The sequence below is a fragment of the Syngnathus scovelli genome, chromosome 18 (genome assembly GCF_024217435.2).
Source record: "Syngnathus scovelli strain Florida chromosome 18, RoL_Ssco_1.2, whole genome shotgun sequence".
Classification (NCBI taxonomy): domain Eukaryota; kingdom Metazoa; phylum Chordata; class Actinopteri; order Syngnathiformes; family Syngnathidae; genus Syngnathus; species Syngnathus scovelli.
The window spans coordinates 4575692-4600564 of NC_090864.1; the positions used below are offsets into that span (position 1 = coordinate 4575692).

At 41.8% G+C, this 24873-nt stretch overlaps 4 protein-coding genes and 1 non-coding gene across 10 annotated transcripts; 3 read left to right on the forward strand and 2 right to left on the reverse strand.

Annotated features, from left to right (window-relative positions):
• Positions 1-114: 114 nt before the first annotated feature.
• On the forward strand, positions 115-5274 carry ppp1r42 (protein phosphatase 1, regulatory subunit 42). Of its 2 annotated transcripts, none has more exons than XM_049749731.1 (9): positions 115-313; positions 1290-1437; positions 2112-2278; positions 2341-2479; positions 2941-3057; positions 4181-4298; positions 4380-4505; positions 5004-5097; positions 5190-5274. In XM_049749731.1, exons 2-9 carry the CDS (start codon positions 1309-1311, stop codon positions 5257-5259), a joined length of 960 nt encoding a protein of 319 aa, XP_049605688.1. In that variant the 5' UTR covers positions 115-313; positions 1290-1308; the 3' UTR covers positions 5260-5274. The 2 variants fall into 2 exon arrangements, with proteins under 2 accessions (XP_049605688.1, XP_049605686.1); XM_049749729.2 differs by lacking the exon at positions 115-313 and adding an exon at positions 344-902.
• Positions 5275-5413: 139 nt separating this feature from the next.
• On the forward strand, positions 5414-8846 carry LOC137839521 (transcription factor 24). Of its 2 annotated transcripts, none has more exons than XM_068648839.1 (3): positions 5414-6206; positions 6975-7391; positions 8271-8846. In XM_068648839.1, the coding sequence occupies exons 2-3, from the start codon at positions 6984-6986 to the stop codon at positions 8388-8390; spliced, it is 528 nt and encodes a 175-aa protein (XP_068504940.1). In that variant the 5' UTR covers positions 5414-6206; positions 6975-6983; the 3' UTR covers positions 8391-8846. The 2 variants fall into 2 exon arrangements, with proteins under 2 accessions (XP_068504940.1, XP_068504941.1); XM_068648840.1 differs by having other exon boundaries at positions 5414-6119.
• Positions 8847-9081: 235 nt separating this feature from the next.
• LOC125986210 (uncharacterized) lies at positions 9082-13640 on the forward strand. Of its 3 annotated transcripts, none has more exons than XR_011085738.1 (6): positions 9082-9248; positions 10467-10511; positions 10900-10944; positions 11325-11369; positions 12988-13148; positions 13421-13640. It is a non-coding gene; the product is annotated as an uncharacterized protein (transcript). The 3 variants fall into 3 exon arrangements; XR_011085740.1 differs by having other exon boundaries at positions 12991-13148; XR_011085739.1 differs by lacking the exons at positions 12988-13148; positions 13421-13640 and adding an exon at positions 11471-11550.
• Positions 10802-17993, reverse strand: mcmdc2 (minichromosome maintenance domain containing 2). The gene is made up of 14 exons (XM_049749751.2): positions 17255-17993; positions 17051-17181; positions 16921-16980; positions 15021-15216; positions 14828-14950; positions 14642-14743; positions 13759-13887; positions 13345-13582; positions 12936-13141; positions 12713-12879; positions 12481-12654; positions 12279-12418; positions 11854-11963; positions 10802-11778 (listed from the first exon to the last, which is right to left on the reverse strand). Exons 1-14 carry the CDS (start codon positions 17349-17351, stop codon positions 11612-11614), a joined length of 2040 nt encoding a protein of 679 aa, XP_049605708.1. The 5' UTR covers positions 17352-17993; the 3' UTR covers positions 10802-11611.
• Positions 17994-18129: 136 nt separating this feature from the next.
• On the reverse strand, positions 18130-23976 carry sgk3 (serum/glucocorticoid regulated kinase family member 3). Of its 2 annotated transcripts, none has more exons than XM_049749722.2 (17): positions 23864-23976; positions 22416-22571; positions 22270-22353; positions 22126-22198; positions 21964-22039; positions 21703-21784; positions 21483-21532; positions 21341-21398; positions 21168-21251; positions 20965-21096; positions 20464-20576; positions 20343-20379; positions 19902-19988; positions 19583-19678; positions 19360-19515; positions 19012-19101; positions 18130-18838 (listed from the first exon to the last, which is right to left on the reverse strand). In XM_049749722.2, exons 2-17 carry the CDS (start codon positions 22491-22493, stop codon positions 18668-18670), a joined length of 1467 nt encoding a protein of 488 aa, XP_049605679.1. In that variant the 5' UTR covers positions 22494-22571; positions 23864-23976; the 3' UTR covers positions 18130-18667. The 2 variants fall into 2 exon arrangements, with proteins under 2 accessions (XP_049605679.1, XP_049605678.1); XM_049749721.2 differs by having other exon boundaries at positions 23741-23967.
• Between the last annotated feature and the right edge of the window lie 897 nt (positions 23977-24873).

The following is a 24873-nucleotide window of genomic DNA, read 5'->3' on the forward strand; positions in this document are numbered from 1 at the left end:
GAATGATGGGGGGGGGGGGCTGTTCTATGTAAAATTATGTTGTTTTAAAACCTCCTTTGATTGAGTCTAACTTGACCCTAATGAAGACAAGCTCTTGAAGAGGAATGATTTTTTTGGCTGCCCCTAGTTTGACTTGAATATTTTCTTTCTTCAAAATCTTTTGATAATCACGGTGCAATTTGCAACGTGTTCCAACATATTTCAGTGATCGGCAAAGCAACACGCAAACATTTCTTCACTGTTTCCAGACGGATTGCAAATGAAAATCATTACAAGAAGTGGTGCCCAATTTCATCTTGTAGAGAATAAGCAGGTACGTCTGCTGCCCCCTCGACGGGCTTCCCTTCTCAGTTGAACACGACATCCAAAATATACAGTTGGCCATTACAATGCCCTGAGAAAACGACGTGACACTTCGGCGTAGTGGACGCAGAGCAGGCTCGCGCGCTCGGCGGCTGAATGGCCTCCAGTGTGCTTCTGTTCCTGGCCTGTGTCACTGCCACGCCGCCGAAACCAACGGGGAGGACAGTCCGACTCGGGGCGCGAATTGTGGCCGGGAAAAGGGACGCCATTTAAACTGTGCAGAACCGTGACTTGGTTCTTCCATTGTGTAACGCGAGGTCGTCCGAGCTGTGCTGGAAACCACACGAGCGCAGGAAGAACATACAATCTCGAACCTGCGACTTCTAGTCCGCCTTGCCGCGAGTTATTTATATCTACTTGTTCTGATGAGATGTCATAATGATCGTTTTTACACATTCTTCAATTTGCACGTTCCTGTTTGTCGGCTAGCTTCCGGCGCGTCATGGTTCCCATGGCAACGTATAGACGCCCAACAACTTTTCAACACTGCCACTTTTTTTTATTTTGCCCCGACCACTCGCTGTCTCCACCGAACGCAAGTAGGATAATAAAATAGATTTTTGTTGTTTTATTTCAATGTATGTGTACTCGACGTCATATTGTTGTAGGTGACGTAGAGTACGTCATTTATTGTGCTAGCCAAATTAGCATCACAGGCTATACACACGATTCTGTTACGAATTTTGTAATAGTTGAATTCTGTATTATAACTTATATGTTTTACTATCGTTTGCTACGTTAAATAAACCGGTTAGATTGTCGTATATGACGCGCTAAATGTTGAAATGACAAGTGAGATGAGCTATTGGCGTTTTGTGACGTCGTATCTGGAGCGACGTAATTCATACAGTAGTACCATCTTGAGGCACGCAATCACTTCGGTAGTTAATTGCGGTTCATATTAATTACTCGTGATGTGCATTTAGAAGGTGATCCCGGGCAACCATGGTAAGCCTGACCACAGACCTCATAGCCAAGTCCAGGAACTTCAAGAAAAAGAAAGGCCTCTCTCTCCAGTACAACCTCGGGACCCTTACTCACCTCCACTTTTCCGGGCACGACATCGAGGGCATTGTGAGTAGAGGCCTTTGCGTTTCACTCTTAAAAATGTAAAAAATAAATAGCTTGTGTATAATGATTTAATGCTTCTATTCCCATTGAGTCATCGAGTGATGTGAGTCACCCGGCTCACTCTTTGTTTGACCTTCTGCCCTCTGGGAAGAGGTACAGGAGTCTGCGCTCCCGCACCACCAGACTCGCCAACAGCTTCTTTCTCCAGGCTGTTAGGACCCTGAACTCGTTACCCCCTTCTGTGTAGCGTGCGGCACTGTTGCGCTATTTTTCTAGAATGTCTGCTGTACGCTCACTTGCTCCTTTTTGCTCCTCTTATTTATTTATTTGTTGTGTTATTTATTCATTATTTATTCAGCACGCTGTTGTTTACTTGTTTTACTTGATTGTCTATTGTGGGCCATGTCTTGTCACCGTGGGATAGGGGGGAACGAAATTTCGGTTTCTTTGTGTGTCTTTGACATGCGGAGAAATTGAAAATAAAGCTGACTTTTGACTTTGACTTTGATAACAGTTTTTTTTTTTTTTTTACTTCTGCTTCAAACTGAGATGGTTCCCACTTGAGAGGGCGTCTGCATGCTTAACCTCGTGTTTATTATTGTGGTTTGCACTTTGCAATGGTGTGGAAGTGCTGCTGTTTCAGCTGTTTCTACCCCCCCCCCCTTCGCCTTTTGCAGGGTGACCTCTCCGCATGCCACAACCTGACCGTCCTCTACCTGTACAACAACCGCGTCAAGCACATCCAGAACCTGGACTTTGCTTGTAACCTGACCCATCTGTACCTGCAGAACAACAACATCACACGCATTGATAACCTGGCCCATCTGCGCAAACTCTCCAAACTGTGAGTTTTTTAACCATTTGTGGGTATCACATTGAAGGATTTTGCATGTGTGTGTTTTGCAGGTACCTGGGCGGTAACAGGATCTCGCTTCTGGAGGGTTTAGAGTGCCTGGGGGAGCTGGAGGAGCTGCACATGGAGAGCCAGAGGCTGCCCCCCGGGGAGAAGCTGCAGTTCGACCCCAGGACCCTGCACTCCCTGGCTGTATGACCCACTTTCCTTTTTTTCTTCTTTTTTTCATATTCTCTGAAAATAGCCCTGGCTGCACTTGAAAACGATGTAGCGAGTTCCCAAGGAGGTCAGATGAGAAGCTGAAAACACGTGTTTGCTACAAGATGCCTGGCTGCTTGGTGGTCCTTGTCAAGGGGATCTTGTTTGATGATGTCAAAGAGGCCTGTGTGGCTCAGTTAACGGCCCAGCGCGAGCTCAACTTCGTGTTTGTTTAGATCATTCCAACAAATTGCTGTGCAAATTCAAACAGTTCCAGATTTTTTTTTTTTGTGTTGCCATTCCACAACTTTATCAAGGTGACTTGGATCGACTATAACGGCAAATACAAACCTTAAAGGAGTCTTGCAAGATTGAAGTCTCAAAATCTCATGAGATTTGTACAAGATTTTTGTATGAGATTTTTGTACTCTAAACTATTTTTTGTTTTCTTCCAGAAATCCATGCGCATCTTCAACATCAACAACAACAACGTCGACAAAATCGCCGAGCTAGCCGCGCTGTGGGAAATCTGCATTTTCTCCGCCGCCGACAACAAGCTGCACGACGTAGAGGTAAAAGCACTCCTCTCCCCTTGAAGTTCATCCGACGTGATTAGCTGCCGGCGTTAGCGTGAAGGCGCTGGCGGAGCTGCATGCGGCCAGGCGTGAAATGAGATGGAGATGCGGATTCTACACAAGCAAATCTCGCAAATCCCACCGTCGGCTCGAATGACTCTCTCGGGGTTCCGAATTATTCAGCAAATCAGTGACCCCCCATGGAGGGTTTTGCTCTTGACAGCTCAAAACAAGCATCAGTTTTCCTGCCTGAATCTTTTTTTCTTTTCATATTTGGAATTTGTTGATTGCTTTTACACGTGGTGCTCCCAAATTTGGGATCGGGAGTTTGTTATTGTTGGAACTGCCAATTCGTTTCATTTAGGACACTTTAATTTCAACGATTGTTATACAAAATGTGTTTTTTGTTTGGCTGCATAATTTATACAAGCAGTCTGCCTTTATTGATTCCTCAACGACAGGCCTCCAAAAGGATCAATCAGCTCTTCTTCTTCTCTTGATTACTTTTTTTTTTTTTCCCTTTACTCAAAACAGATTATGACAGGTAGTCAGTCGGGGTGACAAATGGGGAGCATCTTCATCCTGAATCGAAGCGCTGGTCAAATGCAGGTTCATAACTGGTCCATCATTAGCCCGGCTCTGGAGCTTAGGCGGGGGTGGGTGCCTCAGTGGCGGCAAGGGGGGGCTTAAGCTCTGACTGACGGCCCTGACACGATCATTTATCAAAGCCGTGCTCAGGGGTCCCCCCCCCCCCCCGGGGTCCCCCCCACCCACCCCGCCCCGCACACACACACACTCCCTGCCGAACTGATTGCAGCGCCGCTCGGTAAAGTGGAAGCGCTTTGGCCAAGACAGGAAGGCAATGAACAATCAGCGTGTCCAGAGAGTGTTCATATTTCCACAGCGTGGATTAATGTGCCTTTTGGATAAACATACAAGCGAACCCCCCACCCCTCCCCAGTGGTGATACTGTTTATTAAAATAGACTGATGTGTTGTTTATGGACTGCGTTAAACATCCTTCCGTGTTTGTTTCGAACTGAGCAACTTTGTAAAAGCAGCACAGCACGTTACTTTAATAACTAAAATATCTCCCCCCCTCTCTCCTCCCTCCCTTCCAGGAGCTCGAAGACGTGTCGGGGTCCTGGCCTTGGCTGGTTCAAATGGATTTGCGTGGAAATCCTGTGTGCAAAACCGCCAAGTACAGAGACCGACTGATCACAGCGTGTAAGGCACTCGGTAAAGTAGCTTTTTTTTTTTTTTTTTTTTCAAAATAATCTAACTTAGAAACGAGCCAGGCGAATTGTTTGTGTTTTTCAGAGGTGCTGGATGGCCGCGACATTCAGGAGGTGACTAGAGAATTTTTGGTCAAATGGGAAGCCTCCAAAGAAGCCAAGAAGAAGAAGAAGAAGGAAGAGGAACTGTTGAAATCACTTGCAATGATGAGTAAGGCACTGCAGTTAATTTCTTAAATTTTTTTAAAATGTAATTACAAAAATATATTCCCGTACAGTTCAGTTGTATTTAACTTTTATGTAGTGTACATTTGCATTTAATGTTTTACAGCTATTTAGATGCAGTCTAATATAATTTTATGTACAATACATTTTTAATTTAATTATTATTTATTATTAGTTTTAATTTTTTAGATATATTTTCATAATGCTACAGTTGCTTAAAATATTTAATTATTAAATCTCTGCCAATAGTATTTTAATCTTATCATTGGAAAACTTGGTGGTATTTTATGTAAAAAATATAACTACTGATTTAAATAAGAAAAATATTTCCACACATTACATTTTGAAATTGTAAACATGTTATTGTGTTAATAATTTAGTAGGATTTGACATGGATAAATAATGAACAAATGTGGAGGTTGTGTTTTGTTGTTTGTTTGTTTTTTAAGAAAATAAATCCAGTTTGTGTTTGCTTGTGTTGTAGATAACGTTGGTGTGGGTCAGACGGGTGCATACCCGCCTCACGTGTGCTGCCACGCTCATGCGCGAGGCTGGTCGGCGCAGCAGCAGCCTCACAGGTCCCCTCTCATTGTTTGTTGGATTCAATTTGTCATGAGTTAGGTTCAAATTGATTCAAATTAAATGTTTATTTTTTTTTACTGTCTTTCAGGGTGCAGCAGTTAAAAAGCTCCTTGTGCAAAAAAGCTCAACCGAACGGCGGTCACGGCGGACACAAATAAAAATAACACCCCATAGATTTGCTAGCTGTTCCGAAATGTGATTCATTAGATTTTTACTCAGTTGCTGTGTGTGTGTGTGTGTGTGTGTGTGTGTGTGTGTGTGTGTGTGTGTGTGTGTGTGTGTGTGTGTGTGTGTGTGTGTGTGTGTGTGTGTGTGTGTGTGTGTGTGTGTGTGTGTGTGTGTGTGTGTGTGCGTGTGTGTGTGCGTGTGTGTGTGCGTGTGTGTGTGTGTGTGTGTGTGTGTAATTTAACATTAAAAGGGTCTTCTTGACATTGTCCTCAGATAGAAATGACTTTTTATTTTGCTCATATAATTTAAAAGATAAATGGCAAATTGTGGCACAGGTATCCAAATGGAGGGATGCAAATGCTAAATGGGTGCGTGAAGTATTTAGGCAAACAAGCTTACTTGACCTTTCTCTAATGAGCACCACCGCCGGATACTTCTTATGAAAACAAAAAAATCCTCTGACGGTTAGATTACGTTCATGAAAAAAAAAACGCTTATTATGACTAATTGTTTCCATTAATATACCTTCCCATGAGTGATTCATTAAGGAGCCTCTGGGGAATTGCCTCACTGTTGATTACAGCAGTTTTAGTCCGCCCAATTTGTTTTTTTTTGTCTTCTCAGCTTGTCTTCACGGTCTACTGCAAGAGGTCTTTTGACGGACAGGCCTTTCATCCTTGTCGAAAAAAAAAAAGTCCATTTTCTGATAGGCCAGCGAAAGCAGCCAATTAGAGCGGGACTGCGGCCCCAAAAGCAGTGAGTGCAAAAGGGAACGCAGCCGTCATCGAGACACAAACAGGCAGAGAGAGAAGAGGAAAAGTAGTCCCGAGTCACGCTGATTAATTCGAAGGTGAAGCATCCCCGTTCCGAAACAATTCGGTTTTTTGCCCCAAGGGAGATATACAGTCTTTAATGACGCCTGCTCGGAGATCGAGAGGTGAGTCTTGACATTGTTGATGGACATGCTGTTTACACTAAGTTTATTTCCTTAAGCCTCCTGTTAAGTCACGAAAGTTCATTTAGCCTTTTTGTTTTGGGGTAGAATTGCTCCGTAGTGCAGCCAGGTTAAAGCTGGTGGACTCTTGTGTTGACGTATCACCTAAAACATTTTTAATCAATGCTTTATTGTATATTTTGGGATTTCATGTGTAAGCTCTAAAAAAAAATGTATAACCTAAATATTGGTGATTAATATTTTTTATGCATTGATCTAAAAACATTATTGCGGTCACTGGAAAACAGCCTTTCTAATAAAAACGCAGGCACTTTCACAATTATATTTATTAGCAAACATTTTTAAGACAAGAATTCCACAAAATATTACTGTAAAGGAGTTTTTTTTAAGGAGCATTACTGTAATTCCCGAGAAACATGAAACGAGACTTCTTAAAACTATCTTATGCATTAAAACATTTTAACATGCATTTTTCTTTCAATAGAAAAACGAGTAATCTAGTTCTAGTGGGCCGAACTGACCCATTAGAACATTTTTGCATCTCTGAACCGTTAGCCTAATTGCCGAAATCATTTTGAAATAGTTTTTTTTTTTTTTTGTCTTATCGGAATATAGTTTTTCAGAAATAAATGGTCTTAATTTAATTTGAATGAAAATGATGCGGCAATTATGCTATTGAGCTTTGTATTTTTTAGAACTAATTTCGCTGACCAACTCCACAAAACGTGTGTCATTCATTGAACTTTCAAGGTTAGCCAGATGGTCGGGAGACAGACGCACCGAATGGACAGCGGCAATTGTTCCGTGACGGTGGTGGACGACAGCCCAGGCTCCAGCCCGAGTTCTAGTCCGGCTGGTCGGGCGCCGCCGCCGCAGGTGGCCGGTGGGGGAGGCGGCAGAGGGCGGCCGGCGGCGGCCAACGCGGCGCGGGAGAGGAGCCGCGTCCAAACCCTGAGGAACGCCTTTTTGGAGCTGCAACGGACGCTGCCGTCGGTGCCGCCTGACACCAAACTGTCCAAACTAGACGTGTTGATACTGGCCACCACCTACATCGCCCACTTGACTCGAACTCTGCAGGAGGAAAGCGCCGACGAAGGCGAGAGCACAAAGCAGCACACGGAGGCGTTAAAATCGCTCAAAGGGGAAGGATACTTGCACCCGGTCAAGGTCAGTCACGAAAAATTGGGAGATTATTATTATTATTATTACTATTTAGAAAATAAGTGTCATAGAATAAATACTAAAATACATCTTTCATTTATTTGTTTTTATTTAAATTCTCTGTATCAGGAAATACGCATGGAAAAAAATCTATGAAACCATATTAATACATATGTAGTGTTTTTTAAAGGCAAAAATACTGATTAATTCTATCAGTAAAGTATTTTAAAAACATACACTTTGTATATTATTGTATATATTTGTTGCCGTTCTTTTAATATAACACTAAACAACCAAATCAAAGACCTATTAATACCATTTTACAAATGTATTGTTTGTACTTTTGTTATGAGTGAGCTTTAATTAAAGTAAATATATAGACATTTATGAATACCTATTTGTAATATGATTTGACATATTGATAAATATATGCATGTATTTCTAAGAGGTTTTATTGATTTTTTTTCTATAGTTTCCTAAAAATGTATCTGTGGTGTTATCGTCACGGGGTTTAGTCATTTTCTATAAATATATTCATGCCTTCCAATAACAGTGATTCTCAATTTTTTTACAGTAAGCTAATGCATAATTTGAACACAAACACTGCACTTAAAAAGTGACAAATAAAAAATTATTTAGAGAACATCAAAAAAAATTTGTTTCACCTATGGTGAAAGCTTAACAATGTTTCTAAAAGATATTGAATGCAAACGTAAATGCAACAGAACTATACTTGGACAGTGAACCTTTGGCCTATCAAAACAGATTATGTATGACAATATATTTATTTAGAGACAATTTTATTCAGGGTTATTGTTCCATCTTAGTATCTCGCTTTGTGTTTGTGAAATGTCTTGCTAAAATTGTTTCAATATCCCGTAACAGAAATGGCCGATGAGGTCCAGACTGTACGTGGGAGCGAGCGGTCACTTCCTGAACAATCCTTCAGAATCTGAGAACCAAGGTCCATCATCATCATCTTCCTCATCATCCACCTCTAAATAAATCAACCAAGTGGTTGCCATTTGCATGAGCGGTGCTGAAGGACACGTGTATTCCACTATATCTATACAGGGAGACAGTGTAAAGTAATATATGATGTGATGTGTTTTTCCTCAAGTGTTGTCGTTTCAGTCTTGTTTGCATTGTGCAGCTACACCCCCCCCAAGTATGATCTTTGGCTATAATAACAATGAGCCTGTCATGCTTGGAGTGTACGCTATGAGCTTGAGACATTTGCACTAAAATGCATGTGTGAATAACTTAACACCTGTCGTGAAGTGGTCTGTTAGGGGGTCAACAATAGGGGGCTGCCAGCCTCACATTCCCTCCTGGTATTTTTTTTTTGTGTACATGTGCATGCTTGGAAAAATCAGTGTCAATAAAAAGATAAAAATGTTGTTGTATCGTATACTCAATCAATGCTATTTAAGAGAAGTAAAGAGCAATAACAACTGAAAATTGGGTCATCATTTTTTCATCAACATATAAAAACGTCATTATAGATATACATGTTATAATTGCTATTTTAAATGTTTAAACGTATTTTACGCATAATATATACATTGTAAAATAATTTAAGTAATTGAAAACAATTGTGTTATTCAACATTTTTCATTATATAATTACAAATTGTTTTCCCATTCATACTGCATTTAAATCTCGCGAGATAAAGGGCGCAGTCGACGCTAAAATTAGCGCGTTCTACGTGACGTCCACTACGCAAGAGCGGAAGTTCTTCCTTTTGGAGAGGGTGAGGAAAGGTGCAGGATAAGAGTCCCGCTGCTCCTCTCTGCATGTGGATGACATGGTGATGATTTTCGCCAACTCCTCACCCGCGTGGTGAGGTTTGTGCTTGTAAAGGTGAGTCAAGCAACTTGGTTTGTAGTATTCATAGAACCGCACTCAGAGCACAATTTTAGGCTACAGACGTTGGTTAGCAACTTAGCTGTAGCATGTAGCTTAGCAGCTCGCGTTGTGACCACGTGGAAGACGAGCGAAGCTAGTTTCCAACGGAATTATGTCATCAAGCGTATAACGTGCAATTATAAAGACGACTTGCAAAAATGTAAATACCTGCGGTATTTAAGTCATAATTGATAATGAAGAATTTTATATTTGAAAAATAATTAATGAATCAGCATAGTAATTTCATAGTAAATATAATGGTGGTTTGCATGAATTAGTATAGTTTGAATAGTATGTTAAAATAAAAAGCATTTTCTAAATGCATGATTGATTAAATTTTGAATCAAAACTTTAATGTAATTGATCTGCACTCTGGCTGCCTGCTCTACTGCGTCACACAGTTTTAATTGAACTTAAAAATTTTACTATAAACCTAAAGTTTAATATTTTCATTGAATTTTGATTGTACAAGTATTTATTTTTATTTGATACGGTTATTCTTAATTTGCTGGTATACTAACTGGACTGGAATTAACACACCAAGTCAATGATGTCCAACATGAAAACTGCGATTGACTTTCGGTCAAGTTTGTGTCTTTTAAAAACCTGCATCTTGTCCCTTGAGGCAAAGTTATTAATCATCCGTGTAGTCAGATGAAAGTGTCTATATTTGTAGTTGGGCGAAGGGGACGTGGCCTTTTGGCCATTATTTCTTTACTTCTCGCGAGCGGAGCAAGCAAGGTCGCGGCAGAGGTGGCGACCTGCGGTTGAACCCTCTGTCTCAGACGCGCCGCGTCGCTTATGCTCCCAAGCTGTGTTGTGGTGCGCACTTTGACCTTTAGGTGATCAATCAATGGTATTGGCGATCCCGTCTGTAGACCCTCTACTAATCAATAGGTCTCACTTGGGGGGGGGGGGTCATTACAACAAATATTACATGATCGGTCAGGTTTTTGAGTTTTTACGGCCTGTGGAAAAGTGACTTGAATCTCAGACCATCTTGCAGCGTGAAATGATGAGTTCACCTTTTCGCCGTTTACCCGTCAGACAAACAAGTGGTGAGACTGTGACAACTGAATTACTTGCTGCAAGATGGGAGATTTTTTTTTTTTTTAACCAAAGAATTCCAGCCAATGAATATAAAAGTGATACTTCTCCCCACTGTGACTACAGATCAGCAGACGGGTGGCTGTTAAATTTGATCTTCAGCGGTCTATGGTGAGTCCACTGTCCAGATTCTAGTAACTAAGCTAAATACTAATGATGAATTCACCTTTTCGCCGTTTATCGCCACGATCGGGTGGTGACACTGTGACAACAGAATTTTGTGCGAAATTGAAAAATTGTAGATGTGCTTAATTATACATTATCGGTCATGTTTTTATGAGTTTTTACGGCCTGTGTATAAGTTAGCCGAATCTCAGACCATCATGCAGCGTGAAATGATGAGTTCACTTTTTCGCCGTTTACCCGTCAGATAAACAAGTGGTGAGACTGTGACAACTGAATTACTTGCTGCAAGATGGGAGATTTTTTTTTTTTTTTTTTGACAAAGAATTCCAGCCAATGAATATAAAAGTGATACTTCTCCCCACTGTGACTACAGATCAGCAGATGGGCGGCTGTTAAATTTGAGCTTCGGCGGTCTATGGTGAGTCTACTGTCCAGATTCTAGTAACTAAGCTAGATACTAATGATGAATTCACCTTTTCGCCGTTTACCGCCACTATCGGGTGGTGACACTGATAACAGAATTTTGTGCGAAATTGAAAAATTGTAGATGTGCTTAATACAGTATCGGTCATATTTTTACGAATTTTTACGACCTGTGTAAAAGTTACTCGACTCTCAGACCATTTTGCAGCGTGAAATGATGAGTTTACCTTTTCGCCGTTTACCCGTCAGATAAACAAGTGGTGAGACTGTGACAACTGAATTACTTGCTGCAAGATGGGAGATTTTTTTTTTTTTTTGACAAAGAATTCCAGCCAATGAATATAAAAGTGATACTTCTCCCCACTGTGACTACAGATCAGCAGACGGGCAGCTGTTAAATTTGATTTTCGGCGGTCTATGGTGAGTCCACTGTCCAGATTCTAGTAACTAAGCTAAATACTAATGATGAATTCACCTTTTCGCCGTTTATCGCCACTACCCGGTGGTGGCCATATCAACAGAAGGAAAGAAAGCTGAAATTTATCTCCGGTATCAAACTGTCATAAGAATTATTTTTAAAAAAATAAATCATTACAAAACATCACTGTTGTGATTGTGCTTACTTGTCAGAACAGCTACGTATTTTTAGAGGCGCTTTTAGGCTACTCCTCCCTGATGTCCTTAACGGCCTGTGGCGCGTAGGCGTGGATAAAGCGTAGGATGTCCTGCCGGAGTAGATCCAGGGCTCGCTCTCTCCTGAGCAGGCCATCCGCATCTCCCAGATCATTGGGAAAGGCGGCATCGGGCAGGATAACGAGCGCTGATGCCCCTGTGGGGGGGAGACGGCGGGGTAGTTTGGTCCAAGGGAAAATTGGTGGCGTAATGATGACCTGCGGAAACGTACCATGCTTGAGAGTGTTAGAGTTCTCGCAGAGGAGCACCGCAATCACGGCGTCTTCCTCTACTACCTGCCGTCGCAGGCTTAATTTGCAGTGGGCCTCTGCTAAAGAGATCCTGTTACAACAAACGTGAGAAGGATCACTTTCTTTTTTGGAGGGGGCGGGGGGCTAATACATTTTTAAATGTACTAAATGAAGCAAGGCATTCCTGATTTATTTGTATACTACGCTCTTGCAAAATATTTTCAATTGAGTGCACAGAATGGCACTTAACATTTGGGTTAAACTACGCCACCTAGTAGATCATTGAGGTACTCCAGGTATAAGGCGCTTTAGTTTTCCCTTAATTTAATTATTTTGAAGGTATTAATTGGGCTGTTTAGAGCTGTAATGAACACCTCGAAACATTAACCACTGGACTGCCACTTACAACAATTTGATAGAAGCCATAGACATCTTGGCAGCGTGGGTTTGTGAGCAGACCGCGCGGCTGGCCATGTAGTAGCCATGGATCATCATCTGTGCGCTGGCGCTCATCTCCACTTTCAAATTTTGTGCGTGGGCCACCAGCTGGGAGGAAAACAAATCAGGTCAACGACACAGATGAACTTCAGATTGGCGTGTTTCCTCACCCCCTTGTAGTCTTCAGCGGAGAAGTTCATCAAGGATGGGTGATGTTCCTCAGGTAGAACTGCTTGTCGAAGGATGTGGACGGCCTGCGCGAGCACCGTCTGCTTCCCGCCCTGATCCACCTGGACCACCAGGCCAAAGCTGTCTGCCAGCTGAGGCGGTATCGCACCCATTCCCTGCTCATGAAGAACAGGCTGCTGTGAACTGTTAAGTCAAGTTATTGATCGCGCTTACCGCGGCTCCCAGTGCGACATCGTGTGCCCTCCCCCAGCGCTGAGAAGGGTGAGCAGAGTCTGTGAAGGCCCAGAAGCTGCACGAGACTGGGAAGCTAAGCTTCTGGTCAACAGCCTCGCCATATTTCTTGCCGGGGATGAACACGGATGCAGTGCGACTGTCCAGAACTGACACAGCAGTGACATGACTTCTATGTTCTAATCCATTTTCAAATACGGTCTACCTGACTGAATGGCATCCAGCTCGTCCTTCACAAAGCCACTCAAATCTCCCAGCAGGCAAACGCCGCCGGTGGCCAGCAGGGCAGAGCTGGCGTGGATGTTGGCGGTGCCCACCCCGTGCTCATCCTGGGACAGGGACGCAAACATCTTCTCCACAGCTGGATGCCGCACCCCGCGACATGCCAAGCTCAGAGCGTATGACATCAACCTGACAAGTAAGTTAATTGGTTTCATTTGCACTCAAGAGATTGTTTCATTGTGGCCACCAGGTGGCAGTATAATATACAGCTGCAATAATATTGGTTGTTTTTTGCAGAGGATAAAGAATGGGTTTTTTTTTGCCTCCTTGTGGCATTTTGTTAAAAGAAAATGCATTTCACGTTATGTGCAATGTCACTGAGACCCTTCTACCTGTCCAGTATGAGTTTGTCATCTGTCATGACCAAAAGATCCAAGTTGAAAACTGTGTTTTTTGCTTCCACTTCAGTTTGCAACAAGCTGAGCAACAAGCTGAGCTTCAAGGTGTTGAAGAGGCCCGGAGGAACCACATCCAGAGCGAAGCAGTTAGTGACCACAGCGGCAAACCTCCAAGGAGAACCTCTAGTAGCGTCAAGCAGCGCCTTGAACTTGACACTGATTTCATGTGGATCTACAAGTACCAAATAAAAATGTATTTGAACACTATTAAAAACTGTTGAGACTTCTAAGAGCAGGTCATGTCAATTAAGTGCTAACATGCTAAAGCTCGCTCAAACTGTTAGCTGACATTATAAAATGATGGCAGTGATCATGTGAATGGGTCTTCGTTTTAGGGCTCGGCCTTACACTCAGGCTCCCACGGTTGGACACTGTTGGCCTCCATGCTCCAGGTGATGTTAGGCGAGCAGTGCACACGTGCAGGTATGCCGATCACTCTGTAGAGCCGACCGATGCTCATCGTGTTACACAGCTCGTCTGTGGCGGTTGGGCAAACAAAGCAATCAGTCCCAGCGGGAGTACAGAAAGTCACATGGCGTAGCAGCCACTGCCAAGACAAACAAGCATGAGGCCCTTTTGGAAACAAAGATTCGGCTGTGCGCTTGTCGTAACGAGCGCCCCCTTTGCACTTATTAACATGTTCGTAACGGGAAGCCCCTTCCGGAATATGTTAATCCCCGTCGCTGAGTTTTGCGAAACCCTCTGGGGGTAGCGACCGGAGGACAGAAACACTTAATACCCCGCCGAGTCAGGCGCAGACGTGTATTTATTTGAACTCTTCTCTTGCAAAGTTTGGGTTCCAAAGTGAGTTTCATTTAGCACAAGCTGGACAATATTAATGAGCAGGCTCCACCAACGTGACTGTGTGCAAATACCAGAAATTAAAATCCAAATGATTCGGTGTCTGGCGTGAACGTAATGGATGAGGTGAGGTCTTTACAAACAAATATCAACCGTGTAAATGTTTGGCCTGTTAATTTAGGGCACGTATATGAAAGCTGATCCGGCATGACTTGCCGCGCAGCACTGATTTGATTTACTGGTCCCTGTGAAACAATGACATCACTGTCGCGCGGAACCTCCAAAGATCTGTTTTGATTCCACAGCAATTATTTTCCTCTGTGGGGATCAACATTAATTAATTAATTACAATTAATTAATTACAACCCAAAAAAATAATGGACAAGTTGTGTTGCTTTAACTACACTTTACGTATATGCCTTACACTTACCTCTGAGGAAGAATGTGACCGACTGGTATCTAATAGCGGTTTGTTGAGGAGCATGGAGGATGTTGAGTGCATCGACGTGAATTAATTCCACCAGCTGCTTGTCTGTCTCACAAAGACACAAATAATAATAAAATAATATACGGAGTTTAAAATGCCAGTGAAGATGTTTCCAGCACTTGCTCTCACCTCCCAACACTCTGAACTTGATGTCCTCTTTGAAAGGTGAGGTGCAAACTATGCAAGTGAAGTTGTTGCCCACGGTTGCCGACTCAGTGGCTCCCGGCGTGTGAAAGCGGATGGTGTGGAATCCTAAAGCGAGCAGGCGTGGTGGCAATTCAAGACACAGGTTGTCCACCTCATCATAATGTAAGCCTCTTACCCAAAGAGAAGGGACAACAGTCATTACTGCAGAGGAACCTGGTCCCCTGGGTGTATTTGGTAACCCAGGTGGTAGCAATGGCCAGGCCCTCCATAAGGACGGGCCACATGCTTTGACGCATGCGGGGGAAAGTGGCCAGGTCCAAGACATACTCCGGAAAAGGAGGTAAGTGTGTCAGCTTTAAAACGACGTTCACCTCAAAAGAAGCAGAAGCCAGTTTAATGTTACATCTTGTGGCTCAGCAGTCAGGTGATTGACCTCTAGTGGACGCCAGAGAGCAATTTACAGAGCCTGATCGATAACACTGGGCAACAATTTTTTACTTTTTGAATGTTGTCTTGATTTTTACAACTGATTTAGGGTAGCTTTGCGCTGCTGAATCAGGAAATAACATCCATTTGTCTCCATCAGGTCAGGTTTTTGTGCCAAGTTGATTTGAAAATATCAGATCTTGTGACAAAATCACAGTTTTTCACTACCAGAACAAATGCCATCCAAGCTTCCAGTTCCACTTCGTTCATTGAATTTTCGAACTCTGGATCTCTGATGAGCTCACGGATCTGAGGACCGTCAAAGATGCCAGCTTTCAACTTTTCCATGGTTAATCCTGGAAAAGCTTGGCACAAGTAAGTGAAACAGTCACCATCCTTGTCCAGAGCCTTGGTGAACTGTTTGATTAAGCCAAGTTTGATGTGCAGAGGTGGGAAGAGTATTCTGTCTCTGTCCACCAGAGGGTCGTTGATGACGTTCCTCTCCTTACAAGGCACCAATTCCTCTCGCACAGGCCAGTCCTTCTTCATGTAATGCTGAGCACGGTCTCTACTATCCCACATGCACAAAAAACATGGGTACTTGGTGAAGCCAGACTGTTGTCCCAACAAAAAGTTCACCATCTTCAGGTCAACACAAATAAACCACTTATGCTGATCATAGCCAATTTTCTCCAGTACGTACTTCACTGCTTCATACTTCTCCTTCAGCGTAGTCGAGTGGGCGATAGGTACAGAGGCAAACAGGTTGCCGTTGTGTAACAGAACACATTTCAGTGATCCCTTACAGCTGTCAATGAAGAGTCTCCAATCTTTGGGTTCGTACTGTGACACACCAAGCGTGAGCAGAAGCTGGGCAATATCTGCACAGTACACCAAGTCCTTCTCCTCAGAGAAAAAACGGAGATACTCTCAATGACTATTGCGGTAGAAACTGATACGAGCACTGTTAGAGAGTAGGTTTTTTTCTTTCAATCTGGATGCCAACAGTTCGGCAGAGTCCTTTGACAAGCTGAGGTCGCGAACTAGATCATTCAACTCGTTTTGGGAAAATGGATGTCGAGCATCATCTTCAAAAACCACTTCTGCTTCTTCTTCATGTTCTTCAACACTGGAGACATCTTCGTCACTAATGTCAGGAAGTTCTTCGCAGATAGGCACTGGAATTTCATCACAATGAGCTACAGGACGACGTGCTGATTGAAGATCAGGATACTTGAGGCTTCCTCGGTTCTTTCTGTTGATACCGGTCACATCAACAGCACAGAAGTAGCAGTCAGTGACATGGTTTGTCGGCTCCCTCCAAACCATAGGAATCCCAAATTTCAGACTCCTCTTGCCATTGGTCCATCCACGCAGAGTCTCAGTGCATGCCTTGCACACTATGTGTGGTGCCCAGGCTTTATCCTGGTCACCAAGTTTAATTCCGAAATATGCATGGTAAACACACATGGCCATATCTCAAAAACTTGACCTGAATGAGCAAAACCAATGTGATTTTTGGATTCAGCGCATCAGATTCGTCCTATATCAGCTGAAAAAACTCAGACAGCAAATTTGTTGTTGACCTGTGTAACCAGTGCATTCTTGTTGCTCAATACCTTTTAAAATAAGTACAATTATTACCATACCTGGCACTCTGTTTGTATTTTCTTAACAAGTGAAAGATTCTTTATTGTTGTGAAGCAAACCTGTGAGAAGAAATAATTAGGACCAACCGGTGGGAATGCTTCAGCATTAACGGTGATGCGGCTCCCTTACAGACTGAAACAAGGGGGTGGCTCGCTGGGGGTCGTGTAAGACACAGTCACCCAGTTCAGCGTCCAAATCAATCAAATCGGAGGGGTTGACAGTAATGCAAAAGCGGTACACGTCCATAGTATGCTGGGGATCTACGAAAAAGGAATCAAAAGAGCTAATTAGCTCTAAGCTAAGCGCAAGGACAGAAAGTTTAGTTGAATTTACCGTTAAAGGATGCGCAGTCATTGACGAGTTTCTGAAGTCCTCCGCTCAAATTAAGATAGGAGAGAATGGACTTTTTTAAGTTAAATATGTTAGCCATTATAGCTTTATGTTGTACTTAGTACTTTTTTTTCTGAAGTGCGCGGAAAGACCTCGTCTCTATGGCAACCAAGACCGAACGGCGGGAGACATGAACGAGACGTCAACACCGGCCACAGAAAAGCAAATTCACTCGCATTCACACCCATCATTTTTTCAAATAAAAGTCTTACAAATGTCAATGCCATCATTTGCTTTAAACAATCGTATTCTTAAAACTTTGTCGCTCGGCGTAATACGCATCGTTCCCATGGCAACCAAACCCGGGCAGCGCTGGCGACATCATCAAAAATGGCCACGGCAAGGTAAGTTCTAGTACTCACACAACTTGTCCAAAAATACTGTACTATAACGTTTTTTCTTATCTAAAGCCCAACACTGACTAAACGTGGTTCAATTAGCAGTAATTACTTCTGTTTTTTGTTGTTGTTTTTTTTCTCTGCTCCTCTTATTTATTTATTTATTTATTTATTTATTTATTGTTGTGTTATTTATTCATTATTTATTCAGCACGCTTTTGTTATACTTGTTTACTTGTTTGTCTGTTGTGAGCTATGTCTTGTCACCGTGGGATAGGGGGGAACGAAATTTCGGTTTCTTTGTGTGTCTTTGGCATGTGGAGAAATTGACAATAAAGCTGACTTTGACTTGACTTAAGTTTCGTTCGTCTGCATTTTCTATTCAGTTATTTATCGTCATCAAAACCGGACGGAGAAAAGTGAATGTAATTGAAGAAATTATTAGGATTTTTTTTTTCAAACCTCCAGACAGACAAGACAGAAATGTAAAGATTTTTTTATTAATGTACAGGAGCATAAACCTATTGACATTTTTGAAAAAAAAAAAAAAAAACATTTAAATAAATGTGACCTGTGATACGCAAAATCTGCTTTCTTGTGGTCTCAAGTAATTCTACAGCATAGAGTCTAGAGTTCAGGAATACGAAACATGGCGTTTGTTACACAGCAACTACACGGAAATAACATAAGTCTACATTAGTAGTGAATTTGTGACAAACATATTTTGCTGTCCAATTTTTGTCCTTTAGGTTCCAGTGACATTTTTCTTTTTTGACAAGACAAAGTTAAGGCACAATTTTTGAAGTGACATCAACGCTGAATAAATGCCCTTATTTCTTAAAATAGAATATGTTATATATATTTATATAAATACTAATGGGAAAATAATTTATTTCCATCATAGTTTGTTCCCAATAAAATCTCTTAAGTGCTGTTCCATCTGCTTCCTTTGGCTTTATAGAATAAGCGACATTTTCTTCCCTTTAAGAAGTTACTAAGGTGGGCCGTTGGGAATATATTATAGGAATGAGTCGTCAGAGGGCGGGGCGTACGAGAAGCCCACAAAGGCGTCGTCAGCCTCCATCACGCTGGCGTTGACAATGGAGTGATCCTGGGTCCAACACACAGAGTTGGGCACCATCTCCTCGGTAAACTCGGGGTCAAAATTCGAGATGTCAGAAAAAGAGTTCTAGTTAAAAACAAACAGACGAAGAAAAGACAGAGAAAACAAAAATATATGAACCATTATTATTCTTTTTTTAATCAGGCAATGTATAATAAATACTGCATTTGACATTTGGCATATCAAATTTTGCCTAGCCTAAATATGACATTAATACAAATAAAATCAAAAATAATTACCACATTGGGCGTAAAGGGGGGCGGGATCTTCTTCTTTTCAAGGTCATTCCAGTTGATGGGGGAGAAGAAGGTGTGCGTTTTGATCTCATTCTGTATGTAACAATAAGTAAATAAAATTAAAATATCTTCACTTACTAAATTTTAATACATTTAATTTATTATAAATTAAATATGTGTACATTTAATTTTGGTCTAATTTAATTTGTTTAGAATTCTGAATTGGATATTTGGACACTTGTTACACAACGGTGAGTAAAAAGGGGGAACATTGCCAACATTGTGGGTAGCAACTATACCACTAGATGACGTTAAAACACCATGTAAAAAAAAAAAAAATTGCCCACTCACAAAGTCGTCCCTGGCTCCCAGCCTGAGCGCTCCGTCTTTCTCCAGAAGGCCTAGCAGCAGCGACCAGGCCGCGTTAGACGCGCTGCTGCGTATTACCAGCGGCTTGTGCAGAATGTTGTCGTACATCTCGTGCGTGTCTCTGCTGTAAAATGGGGGCTGGAGAAAATGATGCCGATTAGCTTCGAAATACGTCGTCATTTTGTGGATTGAAAAGAAGTCTTACCAAGCCAAATAGCATCTCATAGAGCACGGAACCCAGACACCACCAGTCCACTGTGTTGTCATACGGCTGCTTCCTCAGCACCTCTGGAGCCAAGTACTGGTGGCCGGAAAAATAAACCGGGACTTGGAAAGTTTAAGCGCTTCCAGATACAATTCATATAAACGGAACCTCTAAATTTTGATTGAAAAATGTGTATCATTATTTAAATTCATCAGTATTTAAATTTAAATAATTCTGTGAAATTTACTATTTTACTAAACAGGTTTGGTTCTGACTCAAAAGTGGATCGAATTGGAAGTTCCACAAAGTGAAGGCGTACCTCGGGTGTGCCGCAAAAAGTGCTGGTGGTGTCCGTCTGGGAAATGCCTTCCTTGCACAAGCCAAAGTCCGTCAAAATGATGTGACCCTTTAACAGAGAATGACAAGTATTTTATTATACAGCAGGCGAATGAGTGAGGCTATTGAGGGGGGTGGGGTGGGCTCATTAGGACCAGCTAATCTAATCACGTATACATTCTGTTCCAGCTGGGAAAAAGAAAGAAAAAAAGAAATCGGTCATTGGAAAAACCTGAAACTGACCAAGTGAAACTACAATGATGTTTTCCTCAATTTGTACTGTCCAGAATAACTTGACAGTCCTGTTCTGGCCGGATGTAGCAAAGTAGCCCCACAACATTTCAAAGCAGGCCAGTTTCAAGTTATTGCAGTTTTTTTTCCCCCGCATTTAACAATTTTTGTCTTTATTGGTCTTTTTACTCACTTCGTGGTCAAGTAGGATATTTTCAGGCTTCAGGTCTCTGAAAGGAATGAATAAAAAGTTTAGCTTATTGCGTTTATATGCAATGAAAAAGTCACGTTGTGTTGTTTGTGACGGCACGTACCTGTAAACGATGTTGAGCGAGTGCAGGTAGCCGAGTGCGCTGGCCATTTCAGCAATGTAAAACCTGGCCCGGGGTTCTACAAAGGTGCGCTCCTTTTGAAGGTGGAAGAAAAGCTGACGGCAACAGCGAGTCATTAGTCAGCATTCAAAATTGAATCTGTTGACATTGTGCAAAATGAAAATTTTGGTTCATAAAGTACATTTATTTTATTTTTATTTTTAGGTGCAAAAGCATAGGATTTCTTTTGGTGAATAGGTGCAACAGTTCCATTTTAATTCTCTTTTAATTTGTTAAATTTAATAAAAAAATTAAAACATTGTAATTACAGTTTTGAAATTGTAATTTAATTTCTAAAACGTATTCCAATTTTAGGAAACCTCCGCTTAAGTTCTGATAGCTACAATTCGCGGTCAAAATCCTCTGACAACGCTTGTGTGTTTTCCTTTTTCCATCATCAGCTGTTTTTTTTTTATTTTTTTAAACTTGTGACTCACTACTCACTTCCCCTCCGTTGACGAAATCCAAGACAAAATACAACTTGTCTGCGGTCTGAAAGGAGTAGTGGAGGCCCACCAGGAAGGGATGTTTCACGTTCTTGAGCAGCACGTTGCGCTCGGCCATGATGTGTTTTTGCTGAGGAAGTCAAAGATTAGCTTGTGCGCCTGGAAAAATATGGATCTACTTTTCAGACTTTTCAGACTCACCTCTTTTCTGTTGAGGATGACCTTTTTCTGTAGGACCTTTATGGCATAATACTTAGCGTCCAGCTTCCTCTTGGCCAGAAACACCTAAAAAAAATAATACAGGAGAATGTTATTGTACTGTTATAATCAAACAGTGCTAGCTAACGGCGCTTCCCGTTATTAGATTAGCATACCTTTCCAAAACTCCCCTTTCCGACCACTTTTAAAAAGTCAAAGTCTGTGGGTTTGGCGCTAAAAAAAAAAAAAAAATGACTGTGTCAATTATACGATAAATTCCTTGCGTATGCATGAGATGGCTCATATTTTGAAACCTACTGTGGGTTTCCAGACGGTCCCAGGTTAATGTTTCTGGAAGATGAGTTGTTCTGTCAAAAAGTAGAGATAAAATATTAGCACGTGAAGTTGCAGAGTGAAAATCTATACAGGTATTTTTTTTTGGACTTCTTAGAAAAAATACTAGCATCATGACCACGTGATCATTGTTGACTAGCATCTGTGAAACCAAATCTGAACATTTTATAAGAGCTCAGCTTACTTTGTCATCTTCATCTTCGGAGGCGTCGGAGTTCTGCAAGTTTTGCTTTTTGTCCATGAGCAGGAAACTCCTCACATCTGGGCTGCAGATTTTAAAAGGGCGACAGAATATTTGTAAATATTTATTTTAAATACAGTATACAAATACAGTGCTGCTCAGCCTGTTTTTTTTTTTTGTTTTTTTTTTCATACACACCGCAAAAACCTGTCATTTTAACAAGGGTGTTGTAGACCTTTTATATCCCCAGTAAGTTGTCCTTACTTGTTGCAAAGCTCCGGAACGGATACGATGCCTTTGATAAACTCGTGCAGGCCGGCTCGTCTCTGCTTGATGAATTCTAGTTCACAAATAAAACATATTTAAATTACATTTTAAAATAATTATTTCATTAGTAAGCATAGAAAAGCGGCGACCCACACTCACCAGGTTCAAAGTTATCGCCGAAGATCCTCTTGGCGGGAATCTTCAAATTCAGCGATGGGAACTGTTTTTTTAACTGTAATGAGAAAAAAAGCCGAAATGATAGTCGCTGACCCGCCGCCGCCTCATAAAATGGCTGCCACTTACTGTGTTGTAGAGTTTATCGAACTCAGCGTATCGCCTGAAGACGAACCACTCCTGCTGCCCCACGTTAACGATCACTTTATAAACCTGGGGAGGTGGAAAAGTGACATTTGTGAAGGGTGAACTCATCCTGGGGGCTCTTGACTTACCGTGTAGCGCTTTTTCTTGTCTCTCTGCTCGTTGTGACAAGGTATGCTGACGTTAGGCAGGCCCGATTGTTCCTCCATCTTGCGGAGGGTGAGGAAAGGTCGCGAGGCGGCGCGCTGACGGTTCCTGCTCGCAGGGACGGGGAGTCAACGATGCATCTTGGTGAAGGGACAGAGGAAAATCTGTTTTATGAAGTTGTACTGTGAAATGTACAAACGGGTTGGAGGGGTTCCTCTTAAAAAGGACGAGCAACAACTGCCCAAGCAAGCGTACAGTATGAAAGTGGCCGTGCGTTATGTCACGTCTTGGGACAAAGTTCTTTGTGTCCACATGTGAGCGCGTCCATTGTTTGCTTCGCGGTGAGGTCAGCCTCGTTTCTTTCGAATTCCCTTTGTCCCTGTCCGGCCGCAAGCCTCGTCGCTTTGGCCGTGCATTTGTGTGCCTGCCATGCATGGAGGAGGAAAAAACAAACGTTTCTCTATTGATCTGGCAGCAAACGCATCCTGACAGGATGTGAGAGTCTGCTCACGTCCAGGGAGTGGGGGGTGGTTGTAGGCCTCTTTAGGATGCATCCAACGTAACACTAAGGCCTCATATGCAATATGTACAATTTCTACCAACACGCCTACTCTTACATACGGAATGGGACTTATTGGTTCTAAAAAGAAACAAAGTGGAATGAACCTGTTAATGGTACCTGTTTTGCAAACTACCACGAAAAGCAACGTGTGCTGACAAGCATAGATATGCCAGGGATACAATGAGGAATCCAAAATAGAACGCTTCCTTCCAAAGAGGGCAAACTTTTTTCTGCATGTTTCATACATTAAACGAAATTTGAATGTGAGGTCTAGGCAGTAATTACATTACAAAATCTAACTCAATAGTCACATTTTAAATAAATACTCAATAAAAACAAGACAAAAGCATTGGGGCTAACACAAAACAATGCATTTCCCTTTTACACATTCTCATTGAATCTGTAAGAATGCTTTGCTTTTAAACATTTATGTATTTTTTTTTTTACTTTGAGAGCCAAGTATTTTTGGGGTGGAATTTGATGTAGAATATTTTATAACCACTGCACAATGAGGAAGTTGTTATAGAAAAGAAAATATTTAACTAGATGAACTTCCGCCTATATAGTAGTAAAATAAAACCAAAGCGCAATGTGGAAAGTCGGTGTTACGTAATGGCATCGTCAACGTAAACATACGTAGGCGCAGACGAATACGTAAGAAGACCGCTACGTAAAGAACAAATTAGCCCCCACAGCTAGCCAGCACGACGTTAGCGATGCAAGGTGACGTTTAAGTCGCGCTCGTACCTTTCGTTGTTTCCAGGCGGCGCTCCTCCAAAACCACGGTTAAGCCAATATTTTTGGTGTTTGGACCCTTTGCTCCCCCAAAACCCGTCCGATATGTTGCGGGTGGTGATATTCTGTTGCTACCTGTGCGATGCAGCTTAGAAAAGCAGGAAACATCAGTCTTTCCTGGTCGGGTAAAGTTACGATGTAAATTCGTCACGGGACCTGAAGGCAACAGGCGTGTGTGGTCCACCTTGAATGCACGTATTTTTTTCCGGTTGGCACTTTCAAAATAAAACAACAAACGTGTAAAGTTGCGAATGGACAGGTGCAGAGGGACAAGGAGGTTCACCTTTTTTTGTAAATGATATCCAAAGTTTTTTTTTATGTGCTCTATACACCTTGCATCTTGTAAAAACCCGTGCACGCACCTTTTTCTCTCCCACAAACGATCGAGGCGTTTACGTTTTTCGGACAATTTCCGTTTTTATATACTTCGTTTGACACACTTTACAAGGATGATGACTCAAAAATGCAGTCGAGTCGGAAAAAATGTGTAGAATAGAGCCACCTACAGGCTAAGATACTACACCCTGCTATATTAGAACACAAAATTCAATTGGATTGAGTAAAAAACGCGAAAACACCACTTGAATTTATTCATATGGAGTAACTGGTATACTGTAAAACATACACAAATATTAATAAATGCAAACATGTCAGGATAAAATATGAATAATATTCGTTAGAAATTTCACCAGGCAAAAGTATTAATATCTGTAATATCTGGCAAACAGCACAATTATTGAATGGAAAATACCCAGAAAAAGAATACGTTAAAAATATATAAAATGCAACTACAGTATTATGGTCTATTTTTTCCGCAAGGTGGCAGCAAAGAACTTACAGAAAGCAACAGAAAATGCAAGCTGAATTCACATTTTTGTTCTGTACTGTATTTAGTCAAAACAATATATTCTCCATTTTGTAGCGTTTCTCTTGATTTTGCTGAATCTCTGTCCAATCAGCTTTCAGCCTCTTATTGTTCTCACAAGTTTTTCAAAATATTTTCTTTCTCACAGAATAATTTGTTCCAGCATTGAATATAACTTGTTGATACAACAGTAAGAATATGGGGTAAACACCACATTGGA